The sequence below is a fragment of the Tachysurus vachellii genome, chromosome 13, assembly GCF_030014155.1.
Source record: "Tachysurus vachellii isolate PV-2020 chromosome 13, HZAU_Pvac_v1, whole genome shotgun sequence".
Taxonomy (NCBI): Eukaryota; Metazoa; Chordata; class Actinopteri; order Siluriformes; family Bagridae; genus Tachysurus; species Tachysurus vachellii.
The window spans coordinates 14,696,743-14,716,394 of NC_083472.1; the positions used below are offsets into that span (position 1 = coordinate 14,696,743).

Sequence of the window (19,652 nt, forward strand, 5' to 3'; positions counted from 1 at the left end):
GAAATTTGACACATACATCACATTTGTCGGCTGTTAAGTGTGGACAAAAAGGTCAGACAAAGGTGTGTCTCTTAAGTGGCTCACTAGCGCCCCCGTTTGTCTAAAATGTGGGGTTTCATTTACCTACAGTCCCCAAATGGGTCAGTAACAACATAAAATAGTCCACTGATATTTACCCACTTGATGCACTTGCCCACCGTGCATTGTTTTCTGGAAGGCACCGTATAGCGATGAACAAACGTGCGAAGGCCCGTCATCGCTGCTTGCAGCTATATTTTGTTTTGTTTTCCCTTAATAATAAATACCTTTGTTTTAAAACTGCATGTTATGTTTACTTGTGTTATCTTTGACCAGAGATGGGGGACTCGAGTCATATGACTTGACACGAGTCGGACTTAAGTCGCAAATTTGAGACTTGAGACTTGCTTGACAATTATTAAAAAAAAACTCGACTAGACTTTGACTTGACATTCATGACTTGAGACTTGACTCGGACTTGAGTTAAATGACTTGAAATGACTCGAAAAAACTTTTTTTTTAATGATCTTTTTTGTCCATTTTGTTTTTAAATCTGTTTTAAACGCGTAGAGTTAAGAACGTAATCTAACCACGTGACGCAGCAGGCAAGCAGAGGGAGCGCGCGCACTAACTAATAAACCTTAACAGTCGTGACAAAACATGGAAGGCGCCACACCAAAAATAATTAAGTTCAGGTCCCGGGATTTTGTGCAAGATGAGAAGAGAAGAACAGCAGAATGTGACTACATCGCTCACAATTGAGTGACAAAGTTCTATCAAATTAAATTTTTTGCAAGCGCAATGTAGTGTAAATGTTTGGTCACTGTTTATGTGAAAATGTCAGCTTTTTTGCAATAGCACTTATAACTGGTCTTCAGTGTTAGGCTTTGAGTGAAAAGCGTATGGATCGTTTATGGGGATGCACATATATATAAAAAATATAAATATAAAAATAAAAAACTTCAGAGTTGCAAGCACAGTCATATTTTTGTCTCGCATGCACACACATTCAATTTAAAGGGATAGTTCACCCAAAAATAAAAAAATTCTTTTATAATTTTTTCACCCTCATGATGTTACAAACCTGTATAAATTTCTTTGTTTAGATGAACATAGAGGAAGATATTTTAAGGAATGTTTGTAACCAAACCCTTCATGAGCCCCATTCACTTCTGTAGTATTCTTTTTTCCCCACTATAGAAGTGAATGGGGCTCATGAATGGTTCGGTTACAAACATTCCTCAAAATATCTACGTGTGTGTTCATCAAAACAAAGAAATTTATACAGGTTTGTAACATCATGAGGGTGAGAAAAAGATAAAAGAATTTTTATTTTTAGGTGAACTATCTCTTTAATATTAATAAATTACACACACTCCAATAATCTGTCTCTCTCTCTCTCCAATAGTTAATTCACTTCAAGGTTTGTGGGATTCAATAATTTACGTTTTTTTGATTGACGTGATTGATTGTTGTTATTCTGTTGTTAAAAAGGAAGGATCTAATTTAAGGATGTGTTCATGTCCCATTAAAAGGGAATGCCTGTTCAAAAAATGCCATTTGGTTGCAAAGTAACCATTGTACTTTTTTATATAAACTTTTCCATGGTCTTCTGCCATGTTTGAAACTTTTCATGCTTTTCTGTTGGCCTTATTTCAGTTACATTTACATTTTATTCTTTGTAGTTTTGATTTTTATTCATTTTTAGATTTTTATCGTATTTACAACTCACCTGTATGTGGACACCTTTTAAAAATAAATGCATATAATCATTTTTGTTGCAAATAAAACTCAGTCCATAAATACTGTAGATTTAACGTTGTTTAATATATACATTTAGTTAAATCATCAAACATATGTATGACTTGCCAGTGACTTGCTTGACTTGACTCTCACAAAAAATGACTTGGACTTGCTTGAGACTTGAAGGTTAAGACTTGAGACTTAATTGTGACTTGCACATGTGTGACTTACTCCCACCTCTGTCTTTGACTAATATTTAAATTTGTTTTATGATCTGAAACATTAATGTTTGACAAGCAAAAAATAAACAATCACAAAAAACAAACACTTTTTCACACCACTGTATATCCTACATGTCATTTTCCAGTGAGACTAATCTGAACTAAAATGTTCATTGTGATGCTCACCATAGCACAATATAATGTGACTTATACGTACAGCTGTTCTGTGCTGCTCTGTACGTTGGATGGCCACAGTGTGCTAATGGTTCAAAAAAGTTGAAAAAACAAGTTATTACAGTTTTACTTTTACAATATTTCACCTAGCAAGTGCCTAGAAAAGTGTATACTCACACCTCTGAGATTTATTCAGAGCTTGCTTATCCTGTTGATAAAACTAAAGAGATGGTTGTTGACTTCAGAAGAGCACAGAGCAACCACTCTCTACTGAACATTGACAGATCCTCCATGGAGCTCATCAAGAGCATCAAATTCCTTGGTGTTCATCTGGCGGAGAACTTTACCTGGTTTACCGGTTCCATCACCAAGAAAGCCCAAGAATGTCTCTACTTCCTGTAAAGTCTAAGGAAAGCCCATGTTCCTTGACTATGTTCTACCAAGTGACCATTGAGAGCATCCTGAGCAGCTGCATCACTGTCTGGTTTGGGAATTGCACCGTTTTGGATATCAAGACCCTGGACAGTGGATAGTGAAGACAGCTAAAAAAGATCATTGGAGTTTCTCTTCCCTTAATCAGAAACATTGACACCACACACTTCATTCACAAAGCCAACAGTATTGTGGATAACACCACACACCCCTCACACACACTCTTCAGCCACCTGCCAGAACACTCTGATCTGAACTGTTACCGAACAAACACACACACACACACACACTTGCACATTGACTCAATCGCTGTTTTTGCACATTCTTTAAATTGCTGTTTTGCAAATTCAATATCATTGTTATTTTACACACCACATTTCAGTACCTCACCCAATGGCTGCTTTAACTGTATACATGTTTGCAAGAAGCCTGTGGTGTATACAAATCTATATTGCACAATGTTTATGACCCTATACCTTTGCACAATGTTTTGTGCATCGTACGGAATGCACACTGGTCGGCACTATCTTGTGTTTTTGTCCTGTACTGTTTTATTTTGTCTGTCTGCACTGTCTTTTGTCTTGCACTGTTTGCACTAGGATGCACACATTGCACTGTACATGGCTAGGATAACTTACTTTCAGTCCTTAACTCTGTTTTGTTTTTTATGTAGCACCATGGTCTTGGAGGAACGTTGTTTCATTTCTCTATGTACTGCATCAGCTATATATGGTTGAAATGACTTAACTGTACAAAAGAATAAAAATTAATCATAATTACTGTAGACAAACTAAACTAGCTAATTCTTGTTATAACTGTAATAGTTCTACACCAGGAAGATATACTTTTTAGTAAAGGTTTTAGTAAAAGTTTTTTTTAAATGTAAACAGTAAATTTAACACTATATGGTTAAAAGGATGCAACATCCCCTCCTAAATATAAAGTTCAGATGTTTCAGTCACAGTCGTTGCTACTGTAACTCATTGCTTAAAAGTCTTCACAGATAAACTGTGGCAGTCAAATGGGTTATACCTAACAGCTTATCTCAGTCCTGCACTGTCTTGTCTGTCTTGTTTGTCTTGTCCTGCACTGTTTGCACCAGGTTGCACAGTTGCACTTTATGTGGCTAAGACTTACTTACTAAGTCCTTAGCTCTGTCTTTGCTTTTATGTAGCACCATGGTCCTGGAGAAACGTTGTCTCATTCACTGTGTACTGCAAAAGCTATATATGGTTGAAATGACAATAAAAGCTTCTTGATTTGACTTGACTTGAGTTTGTCAAATTTTGCCCTCACAGATTTGTTCCATTCAACTGTAAGTGTTATTAAGGTGAACTGGAAGAGTCCAGGAGCCACAACAGCGCAGCAACAAAGTAGTAATATAAATTCACAGAGTGTGGTTGCCAAATAATGAAGCACATAGCATGTATCATCTTTCATATCATTCCCTACAGAGTTTCAATGTGCTTCTATAACATTAGCAGAAGAACTGTGGTTTGGGATCTTCGAGAAATGGGTTTTCATGGTAGAGCATCTGCACACAAGCCTAAGATGAATATACACAATGCCATGGATCAGATGGAATGGCGTGAAGAATGCTGTCACTGGACTTTGCAGCAGTGGAGGTTTATTGCCTGGCAGGTCTAATGGATGGATTTGAGTTTGATGGATGCCAAGAAGGTTTGAAAAGGTTTTGCTGCATGTTCATTAGCAGAATGAATGGTGAATGGAGCCGCCCGGAGTCTGTCATGCCTTTTTTTGAACCAATGTTGTGTCAGTCAGCTGTATGGTCTGGTACAGTATTTATCAGCAATCAGGTCTGCGCTGAACTCAGAGTTTATGATGACTCATTAGTTCCTCAGGAGCTCTTGGTTGCACTATTATAAACTATTGTAGAAAGGACATTATTTACACTATTTACAGTAGAGTGTCACCCAAATAAGGATGGGTTCCTTTCTGAGCCTGGTTCCTCTCAAGGTTTCTTCCTCTTATCATCTCAGGGAGATTTTCCTTGCTGCCGTCGCCTCCGGCCTGCTCATTAGGGATAGATATATAGTATTTTAAATTTAAAAAAGTTAATCTTTTAATTGTATATATTCACTTATTTATTTGTATTAAAATTTTTTCTTATTATTATATATTTATTTCTGTTTCTATCTCTTCTGTTTCCATACTTCTCTAAAGCTGCTTTGAGACAATGGGAAATTGTTAAACAATAAATTGAACTGAATTAAAAAATAGAACATTTACTGAATATAGCATAAGAAGATTTTTGCCATCAGTTTCAGCAATCTGTGGTCTGGCAATGTTTTCCTTGCTTGCGCTCAGTTTGTCTGAGATCAAACAGAACTGCCTATCATTTATCTCTCTTTATGCCATCACATTTTTTTGTAAAGGAAAACTGCCTTTAATCCTATGTCATCTCTTTTATCTTTTTTGATAAGACCAGAAGATTAAGATATATTGAACAGTTGTGTATTTTCTGTTTATTTGCAATATCTTTATCAATAATGTAATGACTGATATTTAATTTGGTATTGCTTTTGGCTTTTGTGGAATTTAAAATAATGAGATTTATATTCTATGTTGTCTGGTACCTCTCAAGGTTATAATCCTCATGTCATCTTTAAGGAATCATTGAATGGTTAATCAACACTATTGCTTCTGCTTTCTTATTGCCCCTAAAACCATTTTTCGTGTGCTGTTGTCAGAGATGGACACAATCCTGCTGAGCTATTTGTAATTTGGCACGGGGCAGGTGCTTGACCAGTGCCTGCCTTCTGGGTGGTGTGCTGTGCATTCCTGGCCTGGTAGGTGTGCTGGCAAGGGTGGCATGATGTAGAAAGCAAAGGACAATGGTGTCTTTGAGGGGAATTCTGTGATATTTCAGCCATGCCTTTAGATTAAACATAGACATACTAAATCAGGCTTAATTACAGACACAAAGGAAATCAAGTAGATCAAGGGTATCTGTCTATATAAGAAGACATTAGTTTTGTGGATGATCTCCAAATTAAGGTAAGGCCTTTATTTACTATGTTAATTTCTTTGCAGATTATTTTGGGAATTGTTCACAGAAGGCAGAGACCTGTACTGTCATAATATTTATATTTGAAGAAAATTATAACAAAATTATATTTGATGTGCTCCACATGTCATGTGCTGGGGAAGGCTCCCTTATTATGGGACTTGTGCCATGCTTTGTTCTTTTGTGACTTGTGTTGTGCTTTTCTGTACTACAGATGTACTTGAAATCCCTGCCGTTCTTTGAGTAATAGTAGATGCATTCACAAATACAACAGTGCAATGTGTGTAGGAACAGATAGATTCAAAGTGTTTATGTTTGCCATGAGTTAAATATTTAATTGAGATTTACCCACAAATAATCTATGTCGGTGTGTCTTGCAGCTGCAGATCAACCCTTGCGGCCAAAATGCCCTTGTGTGCCCTGCAAGTTTGCGGGGCACCCTGAGGGGCAAGAGGTGCCCATTGAGTGCAGTGAGTACAACATCAAACCTTCTGAACCTTTGATCATGAACCTGTGCTGGACAGAGATCAAGCGCAAGTCCCACAATATCAGGTACCTTCAACATCTTCATTCAACAAAATATTTTCTTCTATGAGTAGGTTAACAACAGTTGTTCGGTTACATTTAGATAACTTTGTTCTTGTTTATTTAAATTATGTTCTATTTATTTACACACTAAGGGTTGTATGCAAGTTTCATTTACATGTACATAGTGAAGATTTAATACTGATGCTGTGCACATCTGTATTCAGACTTCTCTTATTCATATAGTTTCATAAGAAGTGTGTGTGCAGGGTGGAATTTTCCTAAAATAGGTGTGTCTCAGTTATGTGTGATTCTGCTTTTTTTTTTTTTTTTTGCACATTACTGACTTAAGCAATGGACAGTAAATCCATAATTACTGACTGACAGTTTGATGTAACCACAGTAGAATTGACACTATCATGTATGACTCATTATTCATTAAAAATAAAATAATTATTCTATTTTATTATTCTAGTAGATTTGCAACATAATAGTTAAATAAATGTCTGATAAAAAGATATATCTAATGCACATGCTATGATTTCATGACAAACCATGTGTAACAGGCAAAGATGGGAAATACATCAAAGAATTCAAACCACTGGCTTTCATTTTTGGCTCTCAAGTTAAGCTCAACAGCTATTCTGACCTGGGCTACTGGAGTGTTTTTGTTTTTTTATATTGCCTCTGGCTATTGAACTGCTTTTGTCAACCCTATGTTTCCACAAAGCATTTTGTTCAGTATGTTTAGGCTGAATTAATTCTGAAACTTGATTTATTTTGATGTAGTATAGGGTTTTGTGACTTTAGTTTTTGTGTTTTCTGTGCTGAAGTAAGCATTTTAACATTTTATGTGAAATCTGAGAAGTCAAAGCTTGACCTCTAAAACTTTTTCTCTGTAGCAATTTAGCATAAACAATTTGCATTAATATTATGTGTACTGATATAAAGGTCAAACCATCTTTGCAGAACATAACAAAGAACCGCTTTGTCATAATCAACAGACAGACATTGTTGACATCTTCTCACAATGTACTAAAGTGAACTGTGGTCTGGGTGGAATGTGTTCTGGATGGTAGAAAGGAGGACAGAAGCTTGCCAGGAATTTGTTGTTCTAGGTAAAAAAAAATTTTGTGGAAATCTTTCAGGAGATGTCAAGACTGTCATTAAGTCCCACATGGGGCAGCTGTGAGGGGGTGTTGATTACCCAGAAAATTTTTCTCACTCTTACTGCACTATCGCTATGTGTTTATTGAGCACTGTAACCTTTCAGCTGCCTTATGAACCTCCGTTGTACTCAGTAATGCTATTCTAGTTCCAAAAGTTTATGCTTATTGGGGCTGTAATAGCATGATAATTACTAAGCAAACCCATCTAACCAAACACAGCATGCAGTTGTCTCAGTGGTCATCTATCTTGTTAAACCATGTGTGTATGAGTTTGTAGTGGTAGCTATAGGAAACAGTTTTGGGCAGATATGCATAATAGAATGTTTAATACTGTGGTGATTTGTCAGTACTTCTTCAAATGGTACATGGTTGGCAGATAACACTACATGGCCAAACGTAGCGACTTCACTGCATCCACATATGCCCACTGAAAACATAGGCACGTTTTTTCTTTGCTGTTATGACGGCATCTATTAAAAAGGCTTTCCACTAGATTTTTAAGGTGTTTATTTATTCAGTTTGTCTAAGGTGTCCATTGGGGTGCTTTCTTCCATAGCAGCACTGAAAATCCGTGTCTAATCGAAGTCATGGACTTTGCTTATTTTATATATCGTCGCTGTCGAGCGGAAACCTCCTATGTCCAAATTTTGTGAATTTCATATTTTTTCACATATTGATGCTATTGGTCAGTCCCCACGTGAGTCTGTTATTTTTACAAGTTATTAACCAATCTAAAGTCTTGAAAATAGCTTGAGCGCAAATCTCTTAACTCCAGAGTTGGACACTTCAACTGTCTGAGAAATCTCGTATCTCCACCTCTTCACTCCGCGGGAGAGCTTCGCGGCATATTTCTCCTCAAGATTAAGAGTTGCAACGAATCAACACGTCTTCTGAGGTAAATAATCAGCTTATTGTGTTTTGTTAGCATCACTTATAGCTCTTAAACCTTTAAAATAGAGTTTAGGAAGATGTATGTAACTATAGTCATTAGCTTTGGTTAACTATTGAAGCCTTGTCTCTTGTCAAAAGGCTCAACGTGACCGTAGACTTTATTGAACACTGCTGGCAGCAGAGACGTCTGTGTCCGTACCATTCTTATCGACAGAGGTGGCAAAAGTACACAGATCCTTTACTGAAGTACAGATACTCGTTTTCTAAAAGACTCCAGTAAAAGTTGAAGTAGTGACTACACTCTTTTACTCAAGTTAAAGTAAAGAAGTATGGGTTCTGACATGTACTTAAGTAAAAAGTCGCTGTTACTACTACCTGTTTAGTGTCATGCTGGTAACTGGACGTCATGTTTTTATATATATATATATATACACACATATAAATTTGGAGTGTGCTGATGGATATTTGTGTTCATCAGCCACAAGAGTGTTACGAAAGGCAGGTACTGATGTAGGTGAGGTAGGGTGGAGTCAGCGTTCACGTTCATCCCAAAGGTGTTCAGTAGGGATGAGATCAGAAAACAACCACATATAGCAGGAAAGGTCAGGTGACCCAATACTTTTGGAAATATAATGTATACCAAGTGTATCACCAAGGCCATATCCCAAACTGTAGGGAGATTCCAGCTCTGTCCTTGAAAACAACTCAAAATTATTGTGATGTTTTACAAATGACAAAATTAATGTTAATTAAATTAAGCACTTTGTGTTTTTTGGGTTGACACAATTCGCAACGCATTCGCCAGGAATCCTTTTTGACGCCGATTATTTCCAACATCTCCCTCATATATGGCCATGGGTGTTCAGGAATGTCCTCGTTGTTAGTTATTTTAACATCGGTGACTCCCTCTGAATTATCATTGGCCATTCCTTTTGTAGGCGTGCTGCTCATTGTTAGCTCTGCTATCCTTAGTCTATGTCCGATAGCCAGTAAATAATACACCAGTCACATGGTGAAAAAGCCGCACAATGATAGGATGATAGGCTGGAAACAGCGCTCAATGAGAAGAAATAATACTAAAAGTAACGAGTCTGTTTTGAAAATGTAAGAAGTAAAAAGTACAGATATTTGTGTAAAAATGTAATGAGTAAAAGTAAAAAGTTGTCACAAAAATAAATAGTGGAGTAAAGTACTGATACCAGAAAAATTTACTTAAGTACAGTAACGAAGTATTTTTACTCCATTACTTCCCACCTCTGCTTATCAATTACAGCATAATCTCGTATCTCCCTGCTCTCAAGTCATAAAGCTTGTATCTCCGATAAAACATGACTTTGGGAAAATGTTGTGTTAATGTTCGTACACACATATGATAGCAATATAAGGTATAATAACTCAAAAAAATACGGCGTTTTTTAATTTCCTGAAAGATAATGGTTTTGGAGATATGAGGATTCCGCCCGACAGCGATATATACAGTATCTCAGAAGTGAGTACACCCCTCACATTTTTGTAAATATTTTATTTTATCTTTTCATGTGACAACACTGAAGAAATAGCACTTTGATACAATGTAAATTTGTGAGTGTACAGCTTGTATAACAGTGAAAATTTGCTGAGGGGACAGCAAATTCACACTGAGATACTACACACACACACACACACACACGAACACACATATATATATATATATATATATATATATATATATATATATATATATATATATATATACTCACAAAAGTGAGTACACCCCTCACATTTTTGTAAATATTTTATTATAGCTAGTTATAAATAAACATGTATAGCCTGTAAACTGTAGCATACAAGGCATTCTAGAAAATTTCATGTGGGATTGTATGTTTCATTTGGGAATGTCCACATCATTTGGTCATACTGTAGCAGGAGAGAATGTAAATTGCTTTGCTGCACAGTAATGAAAATAAAGTATTATTAATGAGACTTAGAGGACTTGGAGGTATAATTAATTCAATTAATTCAATGAGCACTTCAAAAGAATTAAATCTATACTGTGTTCTCTGGGTAACAGTGAGAAAAACACTGAAGATAGTGGCAACACGACCTCCACGACCAGTCTGACAATGCCCATGCTTATAGGTATATCCTGATGGTGTAGACTCATTTAGACCGATGTAGTCATTTGGCTTAGTGTGCAGAGCCCTGGAGATGTGGTCCGAGAGGATCTCCGCTCCAACTCTGCTGGGATGCAGGCCGTCAGCATGGAACAGCCTAGGACGCTCCCAGAAAACATTCCAGTTATCAATAAAGAGTAGATTCTGAGCCTGACACCATGACTGAAGCCATTCGTTTAAAGCGAAAAGTCTACTGAACCTTTCAATTCCTCGCTGGTACGTCGTAAGCGGTCCGGACACGATGATACGGTGGCCGGGAAGTGCAAAACAAATTAACAAAACCCAAACCAAATTAACAAAACCCAAACCAAATTAACAAAACCCAAACCAAATTAACAAAACCGAAAACACATTAACAAAACCCAAACCAAATTAACAAAACCCAAACCAAATTAACAAAATCCAAACCAAATTAACAAAACCCAAACCAAATTAACAAAATCCAAACCAAATTAACAAAACCCAAACCAAATTAACAAAACCAAAAACACATTAACAAGTCAGACAACCCGGAAGCGGTTGGTATAATTTGTTAATGGAAACTTACCATCATCAGACGAGACACCTTTCATTCACCTGTATATCTTTAATGACAGTCGTCTTGTCCAATGATCGGTAAGTTTCCATTCACAAACTATACCTACCGCTTCCGGGTTGTCTGAATCGGTGCATGAAACACATTAACAAATCAGAAAACACATTAACAAATCAGAAAACAAATTAACAAATCAGAAAACAAATGAACAAATCAGAAAACACAACGACATTTCAGACAACCCGGAAGCGGTTGGTATAGTTTGTGATTGGACAAGACACCTGTCACTCAAAGTATACATGAAGTTCAACAGTCTGCCACAGGGAAAAGTTGGAATGGATGGATGGAATGGATTACTGTGGATTAATTCTGTTATTTTCTTGAACGGAGAACTTTATTTAAATGGAGAACTTTACACATTACACATAAGATTCCATACCTGTATATCTTGAGTGACAGGTGTCTTGTCCAATGATCGCTAAGTTTCCATTCAAAAACGATACACTACCGTTTCTGGGTTGTCTGACTTTTTTCGAATTTGTTAATGTGTTTTCGGTTTTGTTAATTTGGTTTGGGTTTTGTTAATTTGGTTTGGGTTTTGTTAATTTGGTTTGGGTTTTGTTAATGTGTTTTCGGTTTTGTTAATTTGGTTTGGGTTTTGTTAATGTGTTTTCGGTTTTGTTAATTTGGTTTGGGTTTTGTTAATGTGTTTTCGGTTTTGTTAATTTGGTTTGGGTTTTGTTAATGTGTTTTCGGTTTTGTTAATTTGGTTTGGGTTTTGTTAATTTGGTTTGGGTTTTGTTAATGTGTTTTCGGTTTTGTTAATTTGGTTTGGGTTTTGTTAATGTGTTTTCGGTTTTGTTAATTTGGTTTGGGTTTTGTTAATGTGATTTCGGTTTTGTTAATTTGGTTTGGGTTTTGTTAATGTGTTTTCGGTTTTGTTAATGTGTTTTTGGTTTTGTTAATTTGTTTTGCACTTCCCGGCCACCGTACGATGATCCTCGCCGTGGGCGCTGTGGTGCGAACAGTTTCCACCAGGGTGTTGAAGTCCCTCTTCAGGATCTCCGACTGCCTCAGGCTGGTGTCGTTCGAGCCGGCATGAAGTACCACAGTTCCGGTGTTTCTGCTCATGACCCTAGGTACCTGTGCAGCGACATCAAGAACACGAGCACCAATTAGAGGACTTGGAGATTGTTTGTGCAGGGGCTGTTGCACACCACACTTTTCAGACACAACATAATCTTTAACAGTAACAAATGTTTAGATGGATAAAGACAAATGAAATTAAAACAAACAGCACTGTAAAAAAAACTCAATATAAAAATATAACAGACAATTATATTTAATGACAATATAAAAAAAAATGTCAACATTCTGCTTGCAAACTTGCGAACCTCAAATTATTAAGTTAGAGGTGCAAACTTATTAAATTTTGTTATAGGAACTAGTTCAAGTTCCCTTTTCTTGATCATTTAATTTTGTCCAACCTATAAATGTGTTTTATACAAAGTAACATTAACATAAAACTGAACATTTAAATTTTTCAGTAATTATGTATGGAATTTAGCATGACTTACAAAAATTTCCTTTCTAGTTTCTGTATACATGTTAGTATATAAGGGTACAAGCTTATTTTGTCAACCTTTTGCAGAACTCTTCTGTATTCTGTATTAGTATTCTCTTATGGTTTTGGACCAATAAATTTAGTTGAGACTTACTACAAATCACACTGTCATCATAACACTATCATCAAATTTTAGCAGTAACAAACTGGATCTGCTTCCTAGCTGGAATTAACCTTGCATGTCATTAAAAGTACACAAAAATGCCATAGGATAGTAAACGTAAATATGTCAATAAATGCAAATACCAATTTTTTTACAGAAATACCAAAGTTGTTCTGTAAAACGGAAGTTGAATTAAGCGTTGATGCCTCAAGGGGCAGTAGTGCAGGCCTGGACAGGCTTGAGATGGGATACGTGAAAAGTTGGAAGGATGCAGAGGATTCTGGGGAGCTTGAGCTGGACAGCCACTGGTTTGAGAACCTTAGAGATGGGGAAGGAGCTATTTTTTGAGCAAGGCTCTTGGTGTTCCACACAGGGGTCAAGAGAAAATGATGCTGTCTTCGAGGAAGATGAACACAAACTGGTTAAGCATGTCTCATAGAATGTCATTTATGAGACAGTAGTAGTAGTGCATTGGTGAGGGTGAATGGCATAACGACGTAATTATAGTGGTCTGTGGGGGCATTAATCTCAGCCTGAGAGTGGGTTCCCCAGTCCAGGACTTCATGTGGAGTCTACTGGTTCATGTGGAGCTTGTGTTTGCATAGTCAAGGGAACCCAAACATGACCTGTGCAACGGGGAACTGATGACCAGAAAAGACAACCACTCGTGATGTTTTTTGTCAGTGATCACCTGCAGGGGTTTAGTATGGTGTAATGTCTGGTATAGGATGTGAGCATCAGGCCCACGAACCTAGAGAACAGATGGCAGGGGCTCGATCTTGATGCCTAGCTGATGAGCCAGTTCAACATCCAGGAACTCAGTCTGCCCCAGAGTCCACAAAGGTTGCCAAGTCGTAAGTTTGGTTGCCAACAGCATTGTGGACCTTGCATAGTGGCTTGAAGAGGGCTGGAATTTAAGTTTGATTTTAGCAATGGAATGGAATGGCAAAAGTGATTTGAATGCTATAGAATAGCATTGGGACTGGACAACAGTCCCAAGGGTTTCAAATGCCTTCATGTGCACTGCCGGTGATGATGCCGAAGACATAGTAATTGTTATATATAAATCACTGTCTAACAGAAAAAAGTCTTATGATGCTTTAACAGATGAAACACAGTGAATTCAGAGCCCTATGGGAGGAGCTAATATGGGGCCAAATTCAGCAGAAAAATCAGCAGCTGTATCATAGAGATACTTTGCAACTATTAGCATGCATTGAAGCAATACAGAGAACACACCATGACAGCTAAAGCTATGAAAGAAAAAAACGACTTAAAGCCAACAGAAAGCAGCAGGTGTGGACATTCAAGGAAGCATTTCAGGACAGACTGCTGTGATGCTGAGTGCAGGAGGTGTCACAAAAGAATTGGCCTCTGACAACAAAAAAGAGTGGACTGAAATATTGTATCAATAAAGATTTTATACAGGATACAGGCACAAGTGTCACAGCAATGTCAGACAACATGCACTCTTTGTAAAATGTAAAATACTGTATGGACCAGGAAAACAAAGACTGGATGTTGAGTCATTTTATCGGTGAGGTGAGTGTTGATCATAAAACAACAGATCAATATGTTTATGTGGTCAAGGGACTGTTTAAGCCATTGTTATACCAGCCAAAAAAACTCAAGCTAGTGAAATGTGTTAACACAGTCCAAGTCCAGCAAGAGGACTTCAAAGCTCTGGGGAAGCTGGGGAAATTAAAATAACTTTATAAGCTTGAGTTGGAGCATGTTTGCCATTTCCAGGTAAGGTGTCATTTCTAAAGTGACACAACCTACACACTGGTGCACTGGCATGGTTGCAAAGCCCTAAAGCTTGACCAGGAAAGATACGACTGTGCATGGACCTAACACACCTGAAAATCCTCCCAGCATAAGTGAATCACCCATTAGCAGACCAAAGGCAGTATTCACTAAACTGGATGTGACTTCAGGCTTTTGGCAGATTAAATTCAATTCAATTTTTATAGTGCTTTTACAATTCACATTGTCTCAGGGCAGATTTAAAGATGAATAGAAACAGAATGAAAATTTTAAAATTAAGTTACTATGTATCTCTAACATCTATCCCTGTTGAGCAAGCTGGAGGCGATAGTGGCATGGAAAAAATCCCTGAAATGATAGGAGGAAAAAAGTGGACAGGATAAAAGTGATGTGTTCATATCTCTTGTTTATAATTAGGATACTGTTATGCTGCTGTGTTCTGGACTAACTGGAGCTTGTTTATGTCCTACTGGAAAATACAGAGAGTAAAGCTTTACAATAATCCAACTAGAGGTAACAAAGGCATGAACTAGTGTTTCTGCATCATATAATGACATCATATTTCTTATCTTTACCAACAATATGTCTGAAAGAAATGAAAGAAAACTATATATCCTAATGTCCTTTTCACATTCTTTAATCCTATTAAGCTTTTGTCTCTTATCTGACTTTGCCAAAACATATAGCTGTGTATCATCAGCATAACAGTGGAAGCCAATATCATGTGTATGAATAATTTCACCAAGGGGTAGCATATATAATGGGAAAAGCAATGGCAGCACAATGAGAGATTGCCCAAGGTTCTGAAGTGGCTGAAAGAAGAGCACTTGACACTGAATGAGAAATGTGAGTTCAGAAAATACGGTATCATTTTTGTGGGTCACCATGTCACAGCTGACGGCATGTCACATGATCCCGACAAAATCAGAGCCATGGGAATGGTTAAATACTTGGGAAAGACCTTGCCCCATGTTGCTTCCTACACTCATTCAATTAAAGACCTGCTCACTGGAAACAATGAGTGGTGCTGGGGAGCTCCACAACAAGAGGCATTCCAGAGGCTTAAAACAGAACTGAGCTCACCCCGTGTACTTGCCCATAGCCAAAACCTGTGTAGCAACCAGTGTTGTATAAAGTATTAGAAAGCAATACTTGAGTAAAAGTACAAGTATCCTACTAGAAAAAGACTTTGGTAGAAGTGGAAGTTACCTTTTAGAATATTACTCAAGTAAAAGTCTTAAAGTATCTGATACAGTATACTGTATACTTTACTTAAGTATCAAAAGTAATTTTCTGATATTTAATGTACTTAAGTGTTTGAAGTAGAGTAAGGGGCGGTTCTAGGATTTAATCTTTATGGGTTTTAGCCCTCAGTGAGAATTTAAAACAAGAAGAGTTTTATATTATATATTATATGACTACATAGTAAGCCAAACGTTATGGTATTATTAAATGGCAAAAGTGGACACCAAAATTTTATGCATGATGCCAGTCTTGAATCAAATCAGTTCATGTATGTGTGCATGTTCTACAAACAGTGTGTCCAGTGAATGCAGTCATTAATAAAAAAAATATTCACAAAACAAAGTGTGACTAAATCAATAAATGTTATTTTTATTTAGTATTGAATGTATTGTTTGCATTAATATTTTGTTTGTACTATCAACTCTGGTAATAAGAATAGTGAAATTTCACTGCTTTTGTTGCCGTATTTGCAGCTTTCACCCGATTAACATTATAGATAAATGCCTCCAGCTCTGACTGCGCGTACACGCTGCGCGTACCTGTGCTTCTCCGTAGAGCGTGCGGACATGCATAATGCAATCTAGGAGCAGTGATTTGCCAAACCTCCCTTATTGCAGTCGCACACATTTCTTCTGATTTTATTTTGTAGTAACGAGTAATGAAGATGCTTAGTAGAAATATAGCGGAGTAAATGCATACATTCTATCTAGGTAGTGGAGTAAAAGTGAAAGTTGACTAATTTAAATAGCGAAATAAATTACAGATACGTGAAATTTCTACTTAAGTACGGTAACGGAGTATTTGTACTCCATTACATTAGAACACTGGTAGCAACTGATTATTCTTTCTATGGACTTTGAGTGGTACTCAGCCAAAAACAAACATGAATTATGATGACCAATTGGCTGAAAATGTTATGCACAGACTGAGAAGGAGGCTTTTGCAGTCACATGGGCATGTGAATGGTTGACTTTTAAATTCTTAGACTGAAGGTTGTTAGAGACTAATAACAAACCCTTAATACCATTACTGAGCATGAAGGCATTAGATGAGCTCCTGCATAGGGTGCTGAGGTTCTGTCTAAGTTTGATTAAGTAAATCTTTGGGGTAAACACTTTATAAAATCTGACACTGTCAAAAGCCCATGTAAAACACACCTTCACACAGATGTGATGAGAACAATCAAGTCAAGTCAACTTTATTTATAGAGCACATTTAAAAACAACAGCTGTTGGCCAAAGTGCTGTACAGAATTAAAGCATATAATAAAATACAAAACAAGATACAAAATGCAAAAGTCGACATAGACACAACAACAGATAATGGACTAAGGTTATACCAGTGAGCTTACCTAAGATCATACGCAACAGTAAAAAGATAAGTTTTAAGAAGAGACTTAAAATCTGATGAAAGAGATGATGAAAGAGATCTGATCTTCAATGAAAGAGAGGTCAAAGTGATTGTAGATGCAGTCATCCAAAGCCTTCCTGATACAGAACCCAATCTAAAGCTCATTCAAGAAAAACAAAAGTCTGACCCTGTCTGTGCGAAACTCATTAAGTACTGCAAGACTGGGTGGCCTAAGAAATATGCTCTTCCCTCAGAGCTGAGACAATATCAAGTGAGACCATAAACCGATAGAGATTTAAGCACTTGTGATAAAATGATAGAGATTTAAGCACTTATGTATGTCGCTCTGGATAAGGGTGTCTGCCAAATGCTGTAAATGTAAACCTCACTTTATCAGGAGAACTGCTTCTCATTGGCCAAAGAATTGTCATTCCCCACTGTATGGTCGGGATTGTCTGTACATATCAGTCAGAACTGTGTTTCATGCTCTCAGCACAGGGCAGAACATAGAGAGCAACTGCTGGCAAGTGAGACCCTGGTAAAGAGCGGGGACAGAACTATTCTTCTGGTAAAAGATGACCTACCTTCTTGTGCTGAAATACTTCTTAAAGTATACATGTGCCCTCTGACAACAGTCATTTCTGAGTGAAGGATGCATCCAGCTGCCATGGTATACCTATGATAGTTGTCTCTGATAACAAACCGTGCTGCACCCATGGAATGTGGCTATTCTCAAGCACAGCTCTTTATAGGGAGACAGCTATGCACCAGTTTTTGGCAGCTCCTAGCATTCCTATGTCCTATTCCTATTTCAGTGAAATACGTTTCAGACCAAATTGTCCAAATGTCTATTTTTTTTGTTTTGTTTTATAAATGAACACTTAAACATATTTAATAGTGAAACATACACTTTCCATATGAATACATAGTGATGAGTGAGAGTACATTTGTTTATTATGGAATACTACTACTACTACTACTACTACTAATGATGATGATAATAATAATAATAGTAACAATAATATTAAATAGTTGATTCTAAATGTAGGTTTCTGTGTTTACAAATTGTATAATGCAAAGAACATACAAATCACTGAAGAAAATAAAGTGTACACTGCAGCATATCTCTGCTAATGTCTCAAAAATAATTTGTTTAAAAATGTACAACTTGTATGTTCTTTGCACATGTTTTTTCACTGCTCTTAAATGATCATTCTACAAGGTCATTAGAATTAAAAATCCCTCAAAGGATTGCATTATAAGCCATGGCAGATATGTAAGTGCATCAGTGTTTTATAATAGGCAAGGTAACACACCCCAACACTAAAGTAAATTGGATATTATTACCAAAGCATGTAATTTAGACATATGGCCAAAGGTTTGTGGAGATGTTACCACCACACACTTTTTGCACATGCTATTCTATATTTAGTCCCTCTTTTACTTTTATTGAAACCTCCATTCTTCTTTCCAATAAATTTTTGAAATATGGCTGTTCCTATTCTGCCACAAGAACATTAGTTTGATCAAGCAGCAAGGCTGGGTGAGAAGGCTGGGGTGTAGATGGCATTCCAGTTAATTCAAAAAGTGTTGAGGTCAAAGCTTAAAGCTCAAAGCATACAGAGAAATCCTATACAAATGTGTCCTTACTTTTTGGCAACATTTTAGGGAAGACTCACATATGGATTTGATATTCAGGTGTTCACAAACATTAGCTGTGATAGTTAAGGGAACCATAACGGTTATTTCACAAACAATAATATTACTATTTAAAATGGTTGTTTTAAATACAAAGAAGCCAACAGAAATGGCTGACTAAACTGAAATTCACTTAACCCACAATTACTCTTGCTAACAAACAATTGCTCAGCAACATACACAACCTTTTTTTGGGAAAGTTGACTGTAGGCCATGCTATATATTGTAAATTGCAAAGTTGTTGGCAGATATGAAGAAATTATCTAAAGTAAGCTTTCAAAAACAGAATTTGATTATTTATTTTGAATTAATTTACTTTTTTTAAATTAGCTTAAAAAAAATACATTTTCCAATTTTCAAAGTGCAAACTGAGTGAACAGATGAATTATCTAAATCAAATCAACATTTGATGTGACTACCCTATGGCTTCAAACTAGCATTTTGTATACATTGTTGTAATGATTCACCAGAGGCTGGATAAATTGGATCCATTAGCAGTTTATTAGCACAGTCCAAAGCAAACAATCCAAACAGCAGGAAATGTCAGATTCAAAACAGAGTGTCAATAACAGTAGAACAGTCCATATAGCCCAGGGGTGTCAAACTCAAATTCACAGTGAGCCAAAATATAAAACTGAGATAGTCACTGGCCAAACTAAATATTTATTGAAAAATGAACTGCAACTGATATGTAATGTTCAACCTTTTTCATATGGAAACAAACTTTAGTTTTGCTTGAACACAGGATTTGGAACAACCAGAGCTTGATATTACAAACACATAAGAAATTAAATTTGAAATAAAAGACACATCAGTGGTGTTCATTTCTTATTTAAATAAATAAAATAAATTATGCCTCTCACTATATCATTTTAAGTTCCTTTTTGAAATGGATCTTTTTCAAAACCAACAACAAAACAACCAAAAATAATAATTTCATTCAATGAAAATCCAACTTGGGGCACGGTGGCTTAGT

The 19,652-nt window shown here is 36.6% G+C and overlaps 1 protein-coding gene across 7 annotated transcripts in view; it reads left to right on the forward strand.

Annotated features, from left to right (window-relative positions):
- drp2 (dystrophin related protein 2) overlaps positions 1-19,652 on the forward strand; it is a 148,012-nt gene that overhangs the window by 63,277 nt on the left and 65,083 nt on the right. For 5 of the 7 annotated variants that reach the window (XM_060884403.1, XM_060884405.1, XM_060884402.1 and 2 more), the window contains one exon: positions 5,997-6,168. In XM_060884403.1, coding sequence (XP_060740386.1) covers positions 6,122-6,168 — 47 coding nt within the window. In that variant the 5' untranslated portion in view covers positions 5,997-6,121. Of the gene's footprint in view, positions 1-5,587; positions 5,607-5,839; positions 5,897-5,996; positions 6,169-19,652 lie in introns of those variants that run through there. The other 2 variants (XM_060884406.1, XM_060884404.1) reach the window with 2 other exon arrangements.